This window comes from Leopardus geoffroyi, chromosome D2 (genome assembly GCF_018350155.1).
Source record: "Leopardus geoffroyi isolate Oge1 chromosome D2, O.geoffroyi_Oge1_pat1.0, whole genome shotgun sequence".
Classification (NCBI taxonomy): domain Eukaryota; kingdom Metazoa; phylum Chordata; class Mammalia; order Carnivora; family Felidae; genus Leopardus; species Leopardus geoffroyi.
Genome location: NC_059334.1, coordinates 63,462,255 through 63,483,209, shown reverse-complemented (window position 1 = coordinate 63,483,209; position 20,955 = coordinate 63,462,255). Strand labels below are relative to the sequence as shown.

At 42.4% G+C, this 20,955-nt stretch overlaps 1 protein-coding gene across 2 annotated transcripts in view; it reads right to left on the bottom strand.

The window, feature by feature from the left end:
- Positions 1-20,955, bottom strand: part of SORCS3 (sortilin related VPS10 domain containing receptor 3) — a 593,451-nt gene that overhangs the window by 399,662 nt on the left and 172,834 nt on the right. For both annotated transcript variants that reach the window (XM_045438831.1, XM_045438829.1), the window contains exon 2: positions 13,652-13,719. In XM_045438831.1, coding sequence (XP_045294787.1) covers positions 13,652-13,719 — 68 coding nt within the window. The remainder of the gene's footprint in view (positions 1-13,651; positions 13,720-20,955) is intronic.

The following is a 20,955-nucleotide window of genomic DNA, read 5'->3' as shown; positions in this document are numbered from 1 at the left end:
GCACCCCCTTCCACCCCAACCTCTGGCAACCACCAATCTGTTTTCTACATCTGTGAATTTGCTTTCTTTGTTTGTTATTAAACTCCACATATAAGAAGGCTCCTATGGCATTTGTCTTTCTCTGTCTCTTACTTCATTTAGCATAATGCTCTCAAGGTCCATCCACACACTAACAATGAACTATCCACAAAGGAAATTAACAAAATCTCATTTATAATAACATCAAAATGAATACTTAGGAATAAACTTGGCCAAAGAGTTAAAAGACCCATACGCTGAAAACTATAAAACATTGATGAAAGAAATGAAAGCAAATACCAATAAATGGAAAGACAGATGTGTTGAGATTAGACAAATTATTATTATTAAAATGTCATACTACTCAAAGTGATCTATAGATTCAATGTAATCTCTATCAAAGTCCCAATGAAATTTTACACAGAAATAGAAAAAAATAATCCTAAAATTATTCATGTGAAATCACAAAAGACCCAAAATAGCCAAAGCAATTTTGAGAAAAAAAAAATAGCTGGGGGCATCACACTTCCTAATTTCAAAATATATTACAAAGCCAAAGTATTCAAAACAATTTAGCATTGGCATAAAAATTGACCTCTAGAGACCAGAAATAGATCAACTCATATATGGTCAACTAATCTTCAACAAAAATGCCAAAAATACAGAATGAACAAAGAAAAGGCTTTTTAAGAAACAGTATATGGGAAATTTGGTAACTACCACTAAAAGAATGAAACTAGACCCCTATCTTACACCATACATGAAAATCAACTCAAAATGAATTGAAGACTTAAGCATATGACCTAACACCATAGAACTGCTAAAAAAAAATTGCTAGAAGAAAAAAATAGGCGAAAAGTTTCTTGCCATTGGCTTTGGCAATGATTTATTGCATATGGCACCAAAAGCACAGGCAACAAAAGCAAAACTAAGCAAGTAGGATTACATCAAACTAAAAAGCTTCTGCACAGCAAAGGTAACCATCAACAAAATGAAAAGGCAACCTACGGAATGAGAGATAATACTTGCAAATCATATAACATTGTGATAAATGGTTAATATTCAAAACATATAAAGAATCCCTATAACTCAATACCAAAAAAATAGCCCAATTAAAATATGAACTAAAAACTGAATAGACATTTAGATATTTCTCCAAAGAAAACATACAAAATGGCCAACAGGTATATGAATAGGTGCTCAACATCACTAATTATCAGGGAAATGCGAATCAAAACCACAATGAGATATCACTTCCTACCCATTAGTATGTAGATTAACAAGGAAACAAGAGATAATACACGCTGGTGATTATGTGGTGGGACGGAAACCCCCACACACTGTTGGTGGGTATGTAAACTGGTACGGCCACTATGGAAAACAGTATGGCAGTTTTACTATCATGCTCCAACAATACCACTTCTGAGTGTATATCCATTTGAATTTAAATATGAATCTGAAAGGGATATCTGTATTCTTATGTCCATTGCATCATTTTTCACAAGAGCCAAGACATGGAAGCAACATAAATGTCCACTGATGGATGAATCAATAAAGAAAATGTAGTATACGCATACAATGGAACATTAAGTCTTAAAAAAAGAAGGACATCCTGCCATTTGCAACAACATAAATGATACTGGAGGACATTACGCTAAGTGAAATAAGCCAGACACAGAAGTACAAATACATGATACTGCTTGAATAAGGAATCTAAAATAATCAAATTCATAGAAGCAGAGAATGTAATAGTGGTGGCCAGGGGCTGGAAGGAAGAAGAAATGGGGAGGTATTAATCAAATGGTACAAAGTTCTAAATTATACAAGATAATCATGTCTTAGACATCTGCCGTATAGCATAAAGCTATAGTTAACAATACTGTATTGCAGACTTAAAAATGTGTTAATATGGTAGAACTTGTGTTAAGAGTTCTTATCACAAAAAATAATAATGAATAAAGAAGGCAGCAGGAAACTTTACAGGTGATGGATATGTTTATTACAGAGATTGTGGTGACAGCTTCACTTACCTCCAAATTCACCAAGTTTTATATATATATATATATATATATATATATATATATATATATGCAGCTTCTTGTATTTCAATAATATCTGTAAAGTGTATTTTTAAGTGGGCAAAAGACATGAACAGACATTTCACCAAAGACAATATACAGATGCTAAGTAGGCACATGAAAAGATGTTCAACATCATTAGCTATCAAGGATGCAAATTCAAACCACAATGAGATATTACTGCCTCCCTCTTACCATGGCTAAAATTAAAAGTAGTGAAAAAGCCTTGCTGACAAGGCTATAAAAAACTGGATCATTCAGACATTGTTGGTAGGAATATAAAATGGAACAGCGACTCTGAAAAGGTTTGTCAGTGTCTTCTAAAACTAAACACACAACTACGACATGACCCAGAAATCACACTCCTAAGCAGCTGTCCCAGAGGAATGAAAACTTATCTTTGCACAAAGACCTGTACTCATATGTTCATAACAGCATTATCTGCAACAACAAAAAAACTGGGAAATAGCCAAATGTCCTTCAACAGGTAAAAAGTTAAACCACCTGCAGTACATGCATACGTGGAATACTCCTCAACAATAAGTACAAACTATTGATACACAGCAATCTGGGTGAGTCTCCAGGGAATTACACTAAGTGAAAATGGTAACCCCCAAAGGTTACATACTGTATGATTCCATTTCTTTAACCATTTTGAAAGAAAACATTTTATAAACGGAGAACAGATCAGAGGTTGCCGAGGTTTAGTGATGAAGGGTCTGGGGAAAGAGAGGTAGATGTGATTATAAAAGGGGAACACGAGAGATTCTTGTAATGCAACTGTTCAGTATCTTCATTGCAGGGGTGGATAGACAAACCTACACACACACACACACACACACACACACAAATGAGAACAACAAATTTGTGTAAGATTGATGATTGTATCAATGTCAATGCACTGTTGTTGTGATATTATAGTTTGATAAAATATTACCATTAGAGAGACTGGGTAGAGAGTAAACAAGCTCAATCTGTATCATTTCTTAAAGCTGTATGTGTATCTTCATTTGTCTCGCAAAAATTTCAATTGAAAGTGTATATGATCACAAATGTCACACTCATCCCATAGAATACTCTGTACTCAACAACCATAAATGGAATGAGTGAGAATTTGCAGATGATTACAAGCATTTTACCTGCTGCATCTCTGGGTGAGGTGGTGGGAAGGAGGTATGCCAAAAATTAAGAATTTTTGGCAACATGTCTAATTAATCCCAATGCCATCATTTATGAAGACTATTGGGACTATGGTACATTGTCTAAAGTTCAGGAGAACAGATATGGCAATGCAGCATCCAAAACTGAGAAGGTGCTCACTAACTAGACCCCGAACTGAAAATTATTTGGGGAGGCTGTATGACAAAGTCAGACAAGCATGTATTTTTGTTTTACAGGAGTGAGGTCAAACTTAATCTCCATTACTTGCTGATTATAAAAACCTCAGATTCATCTCTACCAAAATGGAATAAAATCCTTGCAAGGTTGTTATAAGTGGTATCTTTACAAGTAAAGCTCCTAGACATTCCCTAACACATTCTAAATTAGTCTTTTGAATTAATAGTACAAGTGAAGGGATGCTCTTTAAAATGTAGTGTATTTTAAGTCTCCTTTATATTAGAATACCTCAGAAAACATTTGATACCCTTGAAGGTTATTGGTCTAGTATTCCCAAAACTCTTCCCTAGTTTTTTTTTTCTAGTGGTCCCAGTCTCCCTATGCACAGGAATGAATAAGAAAGCCAGCCTAGACTGGGAATTTCTCACCCCCAAACATAAAGTCTTGCCTGCTTGACTCAAGGGGGCCTTCCAATTCTCTATTGGGAATTTAAATCACGGAGAAGGTTGTTGTCATATTATGGCAGCTCACTAGAGAGTAGAACCATGACATTCAGATGCTGTGGTCCCTGGAGATGCAGAGAATAGAGTCATGACATACCATGGTCCCGAGAGAGGCCTAGGATTTTGGTCCTTCCTGGAGTCTTCCTGTTACCTGTTCCTCCAAACGCGGAGTGATCCCAGTATCCTTCCAACAAATCCTACATCTCGCCTAAATTAGTGATTACTTCTATTGCTTGCAACCAAGTATTATGAATAGAAAGCCTTCCAAAATCACCTGGAAACTATTTCCCATTTGTTGGCCCTTCCAAACCCCCAGGGAACCTGGATTCCCAGCTGCCAACTCAGCCTCACAGGGTTCATCTCAAGCACAACTCCACAGATAGCAGCACCTTGTAACCATTCTCCTGTGGTACCACTCTCTAAAATCAATGTTAATTGCCAATTAAACAAGTTTGATGCTGACAGAATGTGAGCTAATTAGTAAGTGCCAGAGCTCATTCCAATTATTAACCTTTATGGTTGTCATTTATAAAGATGAGGGCATGAATGACTGTGCTTCTCATCGTGAACCAGACATAAGGATAATAGATACAAGGGAAAGGTGCTATGCTAAGGGGGAATTCCCCACAACAAGTTTTTATGCACCTTTCAGAAGTAAAGATGGCCATAACCTCTCTTAGGTCGACAGTTATATCAGAATCAAGAGGGGAGCTCTTTAAACACTATAAACAACTTGGGGAGCCTGGGTGGTTCAGTCGGTTAAGCATCTGACTCTTGGTTTCAGTTCAAGTCATGATCTCACGGTTTGTGGGTTCAAGCCCTGCATCTGGCTCTGTGTTTACAGTGCAAAGCCTGCTTGGGATTCTCTCTCTCTGCCCCTCCTCCACTCTCATTTCTTTCTTCCTCTCTCTCAAAATAAATAAACTTAAAACTATAAACAACTAGATCTTCACCCCCAGAAACTGGCTCAATAGGTTTGGAATGAGGCCCAGGAGACTGGCTTGTCTTATATTTCCCAGGTGATTTTCATGATCCACCAGAATTGAAAATCACTTAGACAAACATCCAAGAAACCCATTCCTAGTCCCCAGCGCAACCCCGTGGCTATAGATCTCTTATGAAATATGAATGGTGGCTGAGCTAGAAAGGCCAGGAAAGAGTGATTACTAATGTAACAGCAAGAGCAGGGGGCTACTGAGAATGGAGAGACCTAGATTTGGGTCCCAGATCTGAATCAGTGAGCACCAACCCATTCGGGACCTTAGTTCATCCATCCGTAAAATGGAATGTTCAATGCACAGGCTTCACATTCCTCCCAGAAACAGGAGTCGTGCCAGGCATTCATGTGGGCAGTGACTACAAATAGTATACCAGTTTAAGAGATAAGTACCACTGAAAGGGGGAGCTTTTAAAGATAAACCCTATCTATGTATTGCATTTTAAGACTTAACTTTAGCTCTAATTTGGGTACAAAGCATTTAGACAGCAAGGTGTGAAATGCCTCCTTTGTAAGTTCAGCAATTCTTGAAAAGAAACCTCACAGACATGTGAGAGAGAAAACAGAACATGTCTTTTTACCAGTTTATTGCTTCCCAAATAATATCGAGGGCAGTGGTATTTGTGGGGAAGCTGCCAAAGGCCTCCTAAAGACATTTACGGTGGATGTCCAATAAAGTAATTGACCACCAAATGATGAGAAAGTAACCATGAAAGCTTGACTACCTTATCTTTATAGGCGTTGTATATACATAAGCAGGAATGGGGTTGGTAAAAATCCACTCTCCTATAAACTTGGTAATAGATAGGCTCTATGTGAGTTGAAAATTTTCCTCTTTTTTTTTTCCCCTTGGGTTTTAAACCAAATTCCAAGGATCCACCTATCATAGTGTTACACACGTGGACATCTGGCAGGGAAATAAATTATGGCTTACCTTAGAGAGTAGGGAAATGCATTCATTTATAAATGTTATTTTAGAAGGGACTGTCTGATCCTGTTTACTTATTAACTTCATTAGAAAGCTAATGAATCTCCTGCTGGGAAAATGAGAGGGAGCACAGGCTGGGGAAAGGGATGGGCAGAATTTCACACCCCTTCTCCAAATGGTGAGGTTATTTATGATTGCAATAAAATGGCATTGCATTTGGATGAAAGCGAAAACAACATAAAATAACAATCAACAGACATGATCCATACAAAAGTGTTACATTCTCTCAGCCACTGGACAAAAATCAAGATTTATACATGTCTGGGTCCTGCCTCATGGAAGACAAAAAGACTAGGCCATAAAAAGAACCCCTCTTTCCCATAATAAATAGGAAAACAACAAATCTGTAATCCAGACCCCATTCTCCAGTATTCTCATTTCTCTATTCTCTAACAAAGTAAGATGTTTGAGGGCTCAATATTTAGGGCAAACCCCTTTCTCATTCTGTTTTTTGGAACAAAGACTTTCACAAGTTGAGTGATGCTCCCTTCGTTTAATGAATTTAAATTAAGTAGTTCGGAGAGGTGTTCTAGCTAATACCTGCCAACTGGCCACTATCCATCAGTGAGCGGCATGGCATGTCAGCAGGGTTGTGTATGTGTTGTTAACAATACCTGATTTTTTAAGGAAGGTGGCTATGCTCGGGAGTGAGGGCGTTATCCGTTGCGCATCATAAATCCCACTGTGTGGGCTTCTTGTTTGATTGCCCAAGGTGGAAGAATCTGTGGACTTGGGAGTTGAAAGAGACTTGAGAGATCATTTCACCTCATACCTTTGTTTATGAGGAAGCAGAAGGATGGCAAGAGTAATCCAATTTACTGGTAACTGAGATGGGCCAGAACCAAGCTTTCTCCTAGATCACTGGTTCCTGGTCCTACATGATGTTAAGAGGCCACTAGGGCACTTCGAAAATTATACATCCGGAATAATCCTCAGCCTTACTAAATTGGAATCTCTTGGGTAGGACCCAGGAATTTAGATTTTTAGCACATTCCACAAGAAATTGTGAGGATATGCCAAATTTGAAAAACATGCATGATCCTACTCTGACTTCCATGTTAAGTACTTGGACGGTAACAAAGCTCTTCAATGTGCTTAGATTCCCTTATGGTTGCATTAAAAAGAAAATAACCAGTAACGGATGAGTTAACTCAACACTATGTTAGGGGAACTTAAATCAGATTGTGGTTTGTATCCTATACTCCAAATCATTATCAGCATCTGGTGTAGAAAAAACAAGAAATATATTCACCTTGCCCTTTTGCTAAGTACAGATTAGTATGCAAAGAGGAAGACTCCACAGTGTTCTCTCAAAAGAAGTGTATCATGTCCAGGCCTTACGTGCTTAGGATTCTAGATGTGCTCTGCACCCTGCCCTCCTAAAGTTACCAGCACAACTGTCATGTGGAACCAGGTGGAAGCTGCTGAGCTAGGCAGATGTGGACCTATCAACAGATGTTACTGTTTATATTAAGTAATGACTAGATTACAGGCATTTTGCATTACATGTACCATCTCAGTGACTTCTCACAAAGCTCTCACAAGACAGGTCTTACTGTCATCCCATTATATTGGTACATAAATGAGGCTGAGAGAAATTAAAATATTGCTCAAGGTGGTATAACTAATAAGCAGTAGAGCTGGGATTCACATCCAGGCAGTCTGAATCCAGGACCGACTCCTTATCCACTACTCATATTCAATCCCACCAATTACCCGGTGGTTTCTGAGAACCATGGGAACCAATGGTACAGGAGAGAGGCTTTCCTATTAAGAGTTTCACACCCTAACAGAGAAATAAATGTTTTATATTAAACAGCAAAACAAAAAATAGGTGCCATATTGATCACTTCTCTAATTCCTTCCTAGAATTATTTTGCATCCTTTATAGAATGAGATGGGTGGTAATAAAAATATAAGTATTTCTATAGCAGGGCAACTTCTTGCAGAATGCACTGTATTTTGTATATACGTATTATTCGTGCATATGCCTGATGTTGGTTCCTAGTACATTAATCTTACCTCTCAACAAAACGAAACATTCCTCGAGGATAACAAGCATGACATAATTATCCTGCATCCCCCAGCAATGAGCACAGGGCTGCTTATATAATTGATGCTCAATTAATATCTGTTCAATTGAATGCTCTGTGACCCATTCAGGAGCTTTCACCAGATTTATTACTACTGAAAGCAAATAGAAGGAGGCCCCAGTTCTAGGGAGAGGATTTCACAGCCTGTATCATCAGCCCAGCCTTCGGGACTTCACATATGAAGAGCCTAGCGAATAGGACGGGAAGTTTTTAATTAACAGCCTAACAAAAAAATGTCATTCCAATCTGCAGTTTTGTTTCCATTAATTCACTCAGATTCAGCAGCAATTCCACTAAGGAATTGGGGTGAGCAGCTGCAGAGGGAGGGAAACACATAAATAAATCATGAGTGTCATTAAAATTTGTAAACTAATAACTTCTGGGAAGTCTTAGCAATTATTATCAGGGTTTTCTTGGCAAACAAAAAATTAATAAATCCAAAGGTCTCCATTTTCTATTAAAAAAATACAGGATCCTCCAGAAAGGTCACTGACAGAACAATTAGGGGAGGAAATAAATGGTCCAGCCAACAGCTTGCAAACCGGATGAAAAGTCACTGGATTCCCCAGTGGCAGGAGGATGAGACAACTCAATACAAGGAAAGCGACAGGCCAAGGCAAGGCTGATGCTACAACCGATTTGGGGCCACTGGTACTTCAGTTCAGCTCTCCAAGCCCTTCTTTAGTGTAGCCCAAGTGCTATGTGTTATCGATCCACAAACATGAAAGGCACATGGTCTCTGCTCTTGGGAAGCTCACAGGCTGGAAACAAATCACAACACAGTGTAAGTGGTGCCAGTGGTGAGCAGAACAGAGCACTCCACTCGGGGAGGAGGGGCAGGGAAGCTTCCCAGGAGGATGAGCCCAGGAGGTGGTATGCTCCACAAACACCTTAACCAGGAACTCCTCTCTCTGCTCTCTGGGCCCTAGGAAAAACGGCTGAGCAACCTGGTTGCTTTTCTAAGGGCACAACGTGTCTCACACTGTTGTCAGGAAGAGGAGCCGGCATCAAGAAGCAGATCAATTACCAGATTCCATAGGATTACCAACCCTCCCTGAGCGTTTTCCACGGGTGGGCACTGTATACCAGGCACTATGCTAGGCAGTTCACACATTGTATTTCATGTGACACATCATAACCCCACACTATGAGGTGGGCACCCGTATAATCCTCATTGTACAGTAAGGAAATGGAGGCACAGAGAGGTGAAGAAACTTGTTCAAAGTCACTCCGTGGCTAAGTGGAGGAGTGTGGACTTGAACCCAGGCCACCAGTCTCCGAGCTTCTATTCTTAATTACATCGATGAGCAGGAAACAGATCAACTAATGCTCAGCCTTTAGATCTGAACTTATCTCTCCTTTTTTGGGTCAGGCTTCTATCAAATCTAACAGTACTGGGGGCCAGCATCACTCTTGACTGATGGGCAACCTCCAGATTTGACACATTATGGACTGAAAACACCCCGAAAGTGAAGCTCTGGGTCTTTTAAAAAAATATCAGTCCCCAACCTCCTTAAGTCTATAAGCATGAATTCTCTATGGAAAATGTCCATTGACTAAAGGATACAAACAGATGGTTGTGCTAATAACCAGTTATTAATATACAGCCATCCTTGCATTGGTAGAGAAAAAATTTGACCCTCCCCCCAGGAAAACAGCACCGAGGAGTTTCAGAAAGAATGTAGTGAGGGCTTAAGATACCCCTACCCTATTGAATGCTTTTCAACAGTCTTTTGTCTATTTAGAAGTAGATGGCCTCTGAATTATGAATCCGGTGAGGCAAATAATTATATCCCACTGTAACCTGGCAGGGAGTGTCATCTTGTCATGACAGCTGCTGCTCCAGGCTCCTCTGCTGTACAGAAAATTGAAGAAGAATCCCCTAAATTCAATTTCAACTTGGTTAAGCATGTTGGGCCAAATCACAAAACTGAAAGGGTGCGTGTTTAATTTAGTTTCTTTTTCTCTGCACACTGTGTTAGTAAGGAAGATCACAGTGCTCTAGGCTCTAACTGCAAAATACATCATCATTATCGGGACAGAAAAGAGGATAGGAGACACAGATCTCTAGGGGACGAGCAGGAAAGACAATGCAAGGTTTGAAGAAATGCTGTGAGGCCCTAGCACATTGGAAAATTCCCCCCGAAGGATAGAAACAGCCCCTTTTCTCTCTCTAGCTCTATGCAGGGGTTGCTAAGCAGGGCTTTATCAGACCCATGAACCCTTGGAAACAGAGCACAAAAACACATTCATATGTAACAATTATCCAGAGGGAAAGCCTACAATATCCACCAGCATTCCAAATCCTTATAAGGTCACACCATATGAATCTGTTATCTGCAAACCATCCTTAGGGTAACACTCTTTGGTTTGGCCCCTTCTGTGAACATGAAGAGACTCACCCAAACGTTCCCTCCCTGGTCCAAGACCAGCTGCTCTCTCTTCCTGCTGCTTGGCTCCCTTTTCTCCTGCAGCTCAGGCTTACCTGCCCTTTTCCCTTGTAGTAAGGATGTTTTTCCACTTCTCACTTGCCAAGTCACATCCCACCCATCAGTCCAACCCCCAGCTCATAGAATCCTGTCTACAGAGGAACATCCTCTTGTTGCTAGAAACCGATACTTCAATTCCCTCTAATCAGCACAAGGAACAATCATCTAAATCACTCTTCTCCCCTCCCTAATCCCCTGAAGATCTCTAATTCATCCATATCACAGAATATATCCCCTTGGTGCCCTATAATTTCCATCACATGGACCCCGACATCATTGGATCCTTATAAACAAAGTCAATAATGGGATGAACACTATACAAACACAGAGGGTTATAATAATCAATCATTACAATTAAGTGAACACTTCCTACGTGTGAGCCACTCTTAAGGGTTTTTACATTTATTATTTCATTTAGTCCTTGCAAATCATCCACTAATTCATTGAGCAAACATTTATTAAGTATCTCCTATGTGCCAGATACTGTCCTAGGTACAGAGAGTATAGCCCTCAATTAAAATGGAAAAAAGTCTCTCTCTACAAGCTTAGATGTTAGTGGTTATAGGCAGACAATAAATCATTCAATAAGTAAAATATTTAGCATGCCAGATGGGGGTAAGTACTAAGGAGGAAAATGCAAGTTGAGTGATGGAATGTGAAGTCCTGGAGAAAGGCCTCCCTGATTAGAGGAACTGAGAGGGTAAGGAACAGAGGCACTGCCCGCCCCCCTCGGAGAGGAGCAGAAAAAGGCGGCCGGGGTAAGGGCCGTGGAGGGGACAAGGTGATGTGTCTCAGGGAAGGCAAGAACAGTGTGGTTGCAGCAAAGGGGGTTTCTGTACTATCTCCAACTTACATCCAGGGAAAGAGAGATGCGCTGAATGGTGACCACCCAGAAAAATATGTTCAACATCCTTACCCCCAGAACCTGTCACAGAGCTTGTTTGACAAAAAAAAGGATCTTTCCACATGCATTTAAGGATCTCAGGATGAGATCATGCTGGATTATCCCAGGGCCTAACTCCAATGGCAACCGTCCTTATAAGGGACAGGAGAGGAGTGGGCCAAGGAGATGACGTAGGCAGAGAAGGAGGACCATAGCCTTAGCTACAAGGAATGCCAGCAGCCGCCAAGGCTGGGAGGATTCTCTCTAGAGCCTTCAGAGGGAGTGCGGCCCTACAGACACCTTGATTTCAGACTTCCACATTCCAGAACTGAGAGAGAGTACATTTCTGCCGCTTTAGACCAGGCAGTTAGTGGTACGGTGTCACAGCAGCCCCAGAAAACTGATACAAAGAGGTTAAAAAGTTACAGAGCTCTTTGGGTGGGTGAGGTGGGATCTGAATCCTGGCGAGTGCACATCAGGGTGCCCTTAGGCTGCCTATGGTCTCTGGTACACACCAGTGAATATACTGGCTCTTATGACCACAGGCCACACACTTCATTACTTAAGGGCCTCTAGTAGTAAGCATGGCCTGGGCCTGGGCATGGGCCCCTGGCTGTGCCTGGCCCACCCCTAGACCTAGCCAAACCTTTCTTGAAATATGGGCTGCCAGGAAGAGCTTCTCCCATTGTAAGGGCAGGATCTTCTGGCTTGTTTTTATTATTTGCCCTCCGAAGGCAGTGCGCGAGTCAGGCTTCAGGTATCACCATAGTATCACTGCGATTGGGCCTGAGAGGGAGTTTTCTGAGGCTCTACTTCCCCGGGAGTCCTGTGTGAGTGGAAATAGGCATGCTCTCATCTATTAGAGAAACAGTGCTTTCTTATATCTCTGCCAATTTTCACTGAGCAGCAAAATTAGGTTGTGGACATCCTGGGCGAATGGAGGCAGGCCCGAGTCGATACGAGCAATTAACCCCTAAATATTTAATAGATGCTGTGACTGTTCCCCCTTCCTGGGAAACAAACTTTGGCCAGTCCTCTGCAAACAAACAGGTGGGATGAAGAAGAAGCAAGGCACACAGATATTCATGCCCCAGACCACTTCTGCTCCAAGACCCCAGGAAACCCTCAGGACAGAGGTCTGGGATGATGACGCAGCCCAGTGAAGAGCCTTTTGTGACAGTGCCCCCTCCCCAGTGTTTACAAATGACAAAGCAAACGGGACAGACAACACAGCCTTCCCAGAGCCTGAAGTGCTGACTCAGAGCGACTGATGGACTTTGCTGTCGCCCTGTCACTGCCCGCAGTGTGCACATGTGCTGTGTAGAGCCGGGCGCCAAAGCGCCCGGTGCAGAGAAAGTCCTCAGGCCTCTGCTTCAGTCAAGCTCTCCCTGATCTAACCACCCGCATCCTTCTCTCTGTCCCGTGACCCGCGTCCCGTCAGAGCGGACTTATCCAGCAGGCACAATGGGCACAGTGCCCAGGGCTTACCATACTTTTAAGGATCCACAAACATGTTTCATTTCTTTTAAAGTCCAAACAAAAAATGAACTTTGAGGCTGAAAAAAGTTTCCATATACTATATTAACACACTTATCTTTATGCCATTGCAGCCATAAAATACATATTTCGATATATATTAAAATATATGTATTACCAATATACATTTTAACGTATATTAAATTTATTAAATATATAGTAAATGTTTATTAAATATATAGACATTAATATACAGTAAGCATTTATAAATATGTATAGTGAATATACTAAAATATATGTATCAAGAAGCCCATGAAGGTCCCCATCTGGACCTGATCCCCACGTGTATCTATTCCCACAAGGACAGGTAAGGACCACAGCATCTCACAGATGCACAGGGCCGGAAATGGTCCTTGGGCCAAGACTCACGCCCAAGGCAAGACTCTCCCCTCAGCAGACTCCCTGACCCACGGCTCTTCTCATTCCGGGCATGCTCCCCTGATCTCTCTAACCAGACGTGTGTCCCTCAAGCAGAACGAGACAGCGCAGGAACGCAGAAGCAACAATGGTGCCAAGCAGGCAGGGCTGTGACAGGCCCCCGGAGAGATAAGCAGAGTGCTACGGGAGTTCACAGGTGGGGCTGTCCATTCCACCTGGGGGGCTAAGGGGCTCTTCCACGAGGAGGATTGCTTCCTGCCTCTTCCAAAACGTGCCCCCCAGCCGCGTGGCTGGCATTCTTCAAGTGAGCCAAGCCACAGAAGCTTATTAAGAACCTCTAATCCACTTACCTCCAGAGTGAGCTCTCAGTCACGCTCCCCAGGTTGAAGTCGTACAGCTTCGTCAGGATAAGTATAACCTGTGATGGGGATGGGGAGGAGGGCAGAGAAGAGGAACAAAAGGGGAGGAAAAAAAAGCAAGCTTACTTTAGTTTGTGTAACAACATACAGTGCATCTCAAATCACCCAGAGGAGGGTTTAGTATTTATCCGTTGAGTGGAGGGGTATTATAGGATCAAGCAAGGGAAAACAATTATTAATTTAATGCATTCCTGTAACTGGTAGCATTTATTTTAATCCTGACGATGCTTTGCATTTGAAGTAAAACATGCCAACAGGAATTAACTGGGTATCGACAGTGGTTTCTCCACATCTGTCCTCCTTCAAGGTGAGGTGCTGCCCGGCTGGCTCTGATCACTCGTACAGCCACCCAGGGATCAGACGATGGGCTTGCTTTTGATCTGGAGATGACTCTGACTTACAGACTTGGACCCAATGGTAAGAAGCAACCGAGCCTAATTCTCTCCATCTACAGACGGGTTCAAAGAGATTCTGTGTTTCCATTACTAGCGCCTCAGCAGCCACATCTACTTGAATGGCAGGCAGGCCCAGTCCCCAACATCCCCTGATGCCATCTGCCATCTACCATTTGGCATCTGTCCTCATCATGGAGTAAGAAGCAGGTCATTAGACTCCACTGGACTCCGGGACCACTTTCCTGACATCAGCTGAAATTCAGAAACCCAAAAGGAAGCTGTACATGAAAGAGAGCTGGAGCTTTCTCTAATAGAGTTAGCAGTTTCCTGAAATGGTCTTGGGCCGGTCTGGTCCTAGGCCCTTTAAACTTCTCCAGCTGGGGACCTGGATATCAGACGTTTCCCTGCCCGCCCACTGTGTGCCTGGACAGTGGCTTAGGCACAACTCCGAATCACAAGGATGCCAAGTGCATGCACCTGAATCGATTTTAATCAAAACACAGGTGCCTAATATACAGTGCCTGCCTGCACACGTGATAATCCAGTTACACATAATTGTGTTTATCTAAATTTAATGCACAACTCATTTCACTTTTTTCAGTTCCTTCCCATTTCACAGTTTAACTTCCTCCAGTTCATTTGCACAGCAGCCATTAAACTCTTTCCAAGATAATGAATTTCTGCTACCAAGATGGGACTTTCCCATTCTAGGTATCTATTTAAGATTAAAGAAAAATAATCAGCCATTATATTGAACATTTTTATGGCATCTCACTGACAACAGAACACTCACTTTGAGATTTACTAACATCCAACACCCCATGAAGTCTGTCCGCACCCTTTCCATTACTTTTATGTAAACTAAGAAAAAATTAGAGGCAAGGATGTGACCCATTATAGGTCAGAGAGAGTCCATGGCAAAGTTGGTTTGGGATGTTCAACTTCTCTGCAGGGCCACAATGGAAGGGCTCTTCCCAAGCGTGCATTCTTTGATGGAGAGTGGTGAATGGGCAAGAAACAGCCAAGCCACGAAAAATATCAATGACATGGCTATTTGCACAACAGTAAAATCTACCAAGCTACCTGTCCTATTGACATAGCACAACAGTAAGGAATGTATATCCATTGCAGAGAACTGCTCCCCACAGCCACTCAGTGGTTCTTGCCTCTCCCATTCATGGAGTTTTCCTCATTTGTTAAATTCAGGGGCTGATGAAAACAAGGGACTTATCCCCACCTTCCCCAACCAAATGCCTAGGAACACACCAATAATCCTGTCTGCTGGATAACCCGCACAACAGACTTCACCTCCCCTTTCTTTTATCCTCTCTCATCTACAAAGTCGTTCCCACAGTCACTATGTAAAAAACAGGGGTTGGCTATGCGCTGGCCATCCCAAATTCTGGACAAACAAACTCAAAACTATGCTTTTCTAGAAATAGGTCAGAACACCCATCCAGAGCTCTGCAGGAGCAAATTAGGTCATTTCATTTTCTCCCAATATCAAGCCTTCAGGGACATCAAAAAACCTCCAAAAAGTGCAAAGTCCACACAGAGAGAAGAAAGAAGTGTAGGGGGTAAGAGTTCCACTTAACCAATAGGGAGCTTCTAACAAACAACTGGGTCTGGAAAGCCCTGGAAAGAGCCCAGAGCTGTTCTCATTCTATCAGTGTCCTGGTTCCCTCTGCCTCAGGATGAACTTGACTCCTTAGCCTGGTATGTAACACACTACACACACACACACACACACACACACACACATATGCACTACCCACACACACACTCCTCCAACCACTTTTCCCCCATTCTCAAGACGCTGTCTTCTGCTTTAGCAATCCAAGTTTCTCAAGGCTCTGCAAATAAGCCAAACCTGTTCTCACACCTCTGCTTTCTTTCTTCCATGCTATGTTGTATCAACTGTGCCTCAGCCTTTTATTACCACCTGCACCTGCCTGCCTATTGTTCAAGAAACAACTTGAAGCCCACCTTCTCTAGGCAGCCTCCCAGGACCATAGCAGCCATCAGAGTTATCCCTCTTCTCAAGTCCTATCACACTTAAAATGGAATTACATAACTTGGCACTTAGTCAAACACTATCCTGTTACCTTCTGGATGTCACAGGATTTGCGTTCCCAGCTAGATTGAGGCGGGGTTCGTATTTTGTACTTCTGTCTCCCTAACAGGCAAGCTCAACATGTCAAAGGTTCCTAAAAATAATCATTTTGAGTCAATAGAGGATAATGGTGTTTTGGTGATGAATCATAGTCTTCAGATGGGAATGGTATTAATCTAGTCTCTTTCCCTCACTGTACAGATGGGGAAACTGATGCACAGAGAAAGGAAGGGACTGGTTAAAGTCTCAATAATGTGTGACCTTGACCAAGTGCCCAGGGCACTGTTCTTCCATGCCATGAGTACAGCTGGAGCTAACAGTCACCAGAAAGCCTTTTAAATACAGATTCTAAGGTCCCACCCCCAGCAGGTTTGACTTGGTGGGTCCTGAGTGGGGTCCAGAAATCTTCCTGTGGTAACTGGAGAACTACACTTGGGAAAGACTCCATCCCACTATGATTCCTCTCCCAACACTGTTGCTGCAGTGACACTGCCCTTGCACCGTGCTGAGATCCTAACCTAGAAAAGCATCCCGTCCTTTAAATGTAGCCTAACTTCAGAAAGCATGCAGAAAGAGACATTTGAGGAAAATGCCTCCGCAAAATCAGCCCTGCATTTCCCAGAGGAAAGGGATGAATTAGGGGATGGAAGCTTCCACTCCCCTGGTGCCAGCACAGAAGGGCAGTAATAGAGCGATGAAGAGATGATAATGTAACCTTTAGCCTTGAGATACTCTGTGCCAAGCAAACAAAACCAAGAGGGAAACAAGGCCTGCCCATCCCTGGCTTCTCTCACCACTCAGAGCCTTCCGAAGGCCACCAGAGAGGAGGGAATTAGGGAAGAAAACTGAAAGCAGATGCAATAAAGCCACTAAGCCTCAGACCACGAGGCAAGGACTCAGATCAGAAAGAGAAGATGTGAGTGTGCCTCAGGAATCACCAGCGGATGGGATGTGGGGTGCGGGAAGGCTAAAGGGCTAATCCTGGATCCACAGCAAAGCCTGACTTGACTCCTCTTCCGAAGATGCCCCCAGATGAGGGCTGGCAGCCAAATTCAGCAAAGGAAAAGCAGAGAGTAAACGTTAATTGAACCCTTACCAGGCAATAAACACTACATGGTGTGCTTCTCAATCCTCACAACAAATTCTTGAGACTAAGCAAGTGTAATATAATATCCCCATTTTACAGATGAGAAAACTGAATCCCAAGTGCTAAGCTAATTGTACCCCCACCCCAGGCACACAACTAGCAGGAGACAGAACCAGCGCTTCCACCCCTGGCTATATGACACGCTGTGCTCACTCTGCTCTAATGTGATGCTACTCCAGGCAGCAAGTGTTTCTGTGAGCCAGCTGTGTGCAAGACAAAGAGCAGGCACACAGAGAGGAGAAAAGCACACCCTGGCCCTCAAGGAGTTGCATATTCACTCCTGAAGTTCACAGATACTTACTGGGCTCCTCTTAGGTGAATTGGGAAGGCACCAGCTAAACTCTGGGACTCAGGGAGAGATCCAGAGTTCAAGGCCCAAGGATGAAGGGAACTTCTGTTTTCTTTGTTCTTGGAGAAGGAAATAGGAAACAGAGTTATGGAAGGAGAAAAGACCCAGACAAACTGCTGAGAGACCCAGGTTTGCTGAGAGACAAACTGCTGAGAGACCCCCAGGCAGCAGGATTGCTGCCTAAAATGTGAAAATACATTGGAATAATTCATGAGTAAATAGCATTTCTCTCTTAATAGAAGCTATGTACGTACATACACACACACACACACACACACACACACACACACATAGTATAAAGAGAAATCCGCAGACATGTATGTGTGTGTATATACAAACATAGTTAGAAAGACCTATATAGAGAGAATGTGTAAACACACACACACACACACACACACACACACACACACACACACACACGAACACACACACACCCTTAAATTGGTATCTGATATCTCTGGAATTATACTGTGGTCATTTATCTCTTATAGCTTCTATCACATTGGGTCAGTATGACTTTTCCGTATGTCTGACTAGTCTGTTAGATTGTGGCCTCTTTGAGGTTAGAAATCAGGTCTCATTCAATTCTGCATCCTCAATGCACAGCACATCACCTGACACTTGGCAGGCACTACAAGTGAATTATGGATGCAGAACAATAAAAGAAGAGATGAGATGATAAATGTATTTGAGAGGTACAGATAATGTGCTATAAGAGTTGAAAAGAAGAAGCAATTAAGTCCATAGAGTGTGATCAGAAAGGTCTCCATGAAGGAAAGATTACATGAACTGGGACTTAAAGTATGCTAAGAATATGCATAAACTAAAATGGAGCTCATTCACTTTTTTTCTTTTTTTTAATTGAACTGAAATCGATAGAAAAAAAAGGAGGGTAGGGGAGGAAGCCATTCCAGTAACAAGAAAAGGTATGGAGGTAGAGTGGCACGGGCCATTAGGGGCAAGAGCAGTCATGTGTTGAATGCAATGTCATGTGTACACGAGCCACTCAGAGACATAGGCCATGTCAAGTTGGGAAAGAAGGCACAAAGGACAAGGGGATCATGCAGGAAAGACAGAGGAAGCCCAACCTATGGCCAACTATGGGTAGATAAAAAGTTTTATGAGTGAAGAGGGTGATAACAAGGAGGGACCATATTTACCAAGAGACTTATTATGTGTCTATATGTAATGTATACATAAATATCTAATAAGTAATATATCAGAGGACTAATTATAACAGGAGACATATATAATGCATACATTATATAATAAATAATTCATATATTAAGAGACTATATTAAAATAAGGGACTTATTTAGTAAGTGACAATAAAGGGCAGGACTAGCCTCTTACGAAATCAGTTGCTGCTGTCTTTGTTGACCATCCACCACCAATTTTCTTGGCCCCAGGCATCTAGTGTCTTCTAATGCCCCCAGATGTTCAAGCCATCCCTGTGCCTGCTCTTTACACACACTCAGAGCCAGTAACTAGTGTCTTTATTTCACATGTCCCCTCTTCTCTTTCATTCATCTGTTCTTGACTTATGTTAAGTACAGCATAAGCTTCTTGGTGAAGTGATCAAAAGAGAAATGGTGGCTGTCCTCATGAAAGGGATAGTCCTCCTCAACCTGCTGCCTCCAGGATTATGCATTTGAACTAAGGAGTCCAAGTCTCTGGCAGAGTTAGGGAAAGTGATATGTGAGGACAAGGGAGCTTTCTATCCTCTTCCTACCCACTTCCTATGTGAGAGGAGGTACCCACAATGCAAAACTGCAAAGAAGTCTCCATCGCTATCCCACCTATGAACCCTTCTAAATGTGCCTGTCTCTAGACTCACTTACCCATTGGATCCAGCTGTCTGCCTCCTGGACAGGGCTTGCATGGCAGCATGGAAATAACGGAACACTTGCAACCAGAGGGCTGCCTCAAAACCCAGTCTCACCATATGCTACTGTGTGAGCCTGAGCAACTTATTTATGTTTTCAGAATCTGCTCCAATTTCCTTAAATGGGGATAATGATACACTTGCCCCTGCCAACCTCACAGGGTTGTTGATTCAAATCAAATAAGGAAAGCTGACCTGCTTTATAAACTGTACTAGGGAAATGGGCGTTATTAGTATGATAATTATTCTCCAGGAGATAAGGGTTCCAAATGATTTTCATTTGGTCGGGGGCTGGGGGAGGGGAATTCAGATTCTAGAGTTTATGCTAAGCTCCTCCTAACAAACTCATCCATTCTCAACCCCAAGTTCAGTACAGGAGGCTGCAGATCAGAGTCAGTGCATTCACCTGGCTCCCCCCACTCAGCTTCAGAAAGAAGGCAGGAACCCCGGGGGGATTCCTGTCCTCTGAAAGGATAATGCATAATCTGCAAATTCATAAATCACTGCGACGCTCTTGCCCGTGAGCACATTCAGTGAAGGGAGGGCCTTTCATTCCTGTAAAATTTTACTCTGAAGGAAAATTAATTTAGTTCATTAAACCTTCCTGAAATCTTGGTGCCTTTAAATCCACGGGGTCCTCTGCGCATCCCACTCACAGGCTACTGCTTCATTCCTGCCCCTACTTGATAGTTCTTTGTTTCCAGCCAGTTGGAATAAGGACCGCAGCTTTCTTTACCAGAAATGGTTGATAACTGTCACACGACAAAGATGCTACCCCTCTGGGACAGCCTATAAGGCTGCATTTTCCAGTTCCAGCAGAGTCTGAATCCCAGGGTCCTTCTCACACCTCAGGGAGATCCCCTCACCAAGGAACAGAAACTGAACATTTACAACCCAAAGCCCAACAGATCCCCAATACAAGGATGTCTGGGCACCAACTGGGCGTCTTGAACTGTGGTAGGTGTGTGCCAAATTCAGAGTGACACGAACAGTGCTCCCTGCCTGCTATGATTTTACAATCTAGTTAAGAGGACAAGGAAATAGTACAAACTATAGCAACTTGTCATGTACAATGCACAGATTTTCACAAAGCTTTTATCCCCTTTCCTGCTTTTTATAAGGGCATCTCATCAACTCTGTGGCTCACGACTGAACCTTAGCATGATCCTTGATTCCTTCCTCGTCCCACACAAATCAAGGCAAACACGGAGTCTTTGAAATACACTGTAGTCCACTGTATCACACAATTACAGGTTCTCATAATTTTTTTCATTCATTAACTACAGATATGTATGGAACGCTTCCTGTTTGCAAAGTAATCTGGATTCAGCACTGAAAATAATACA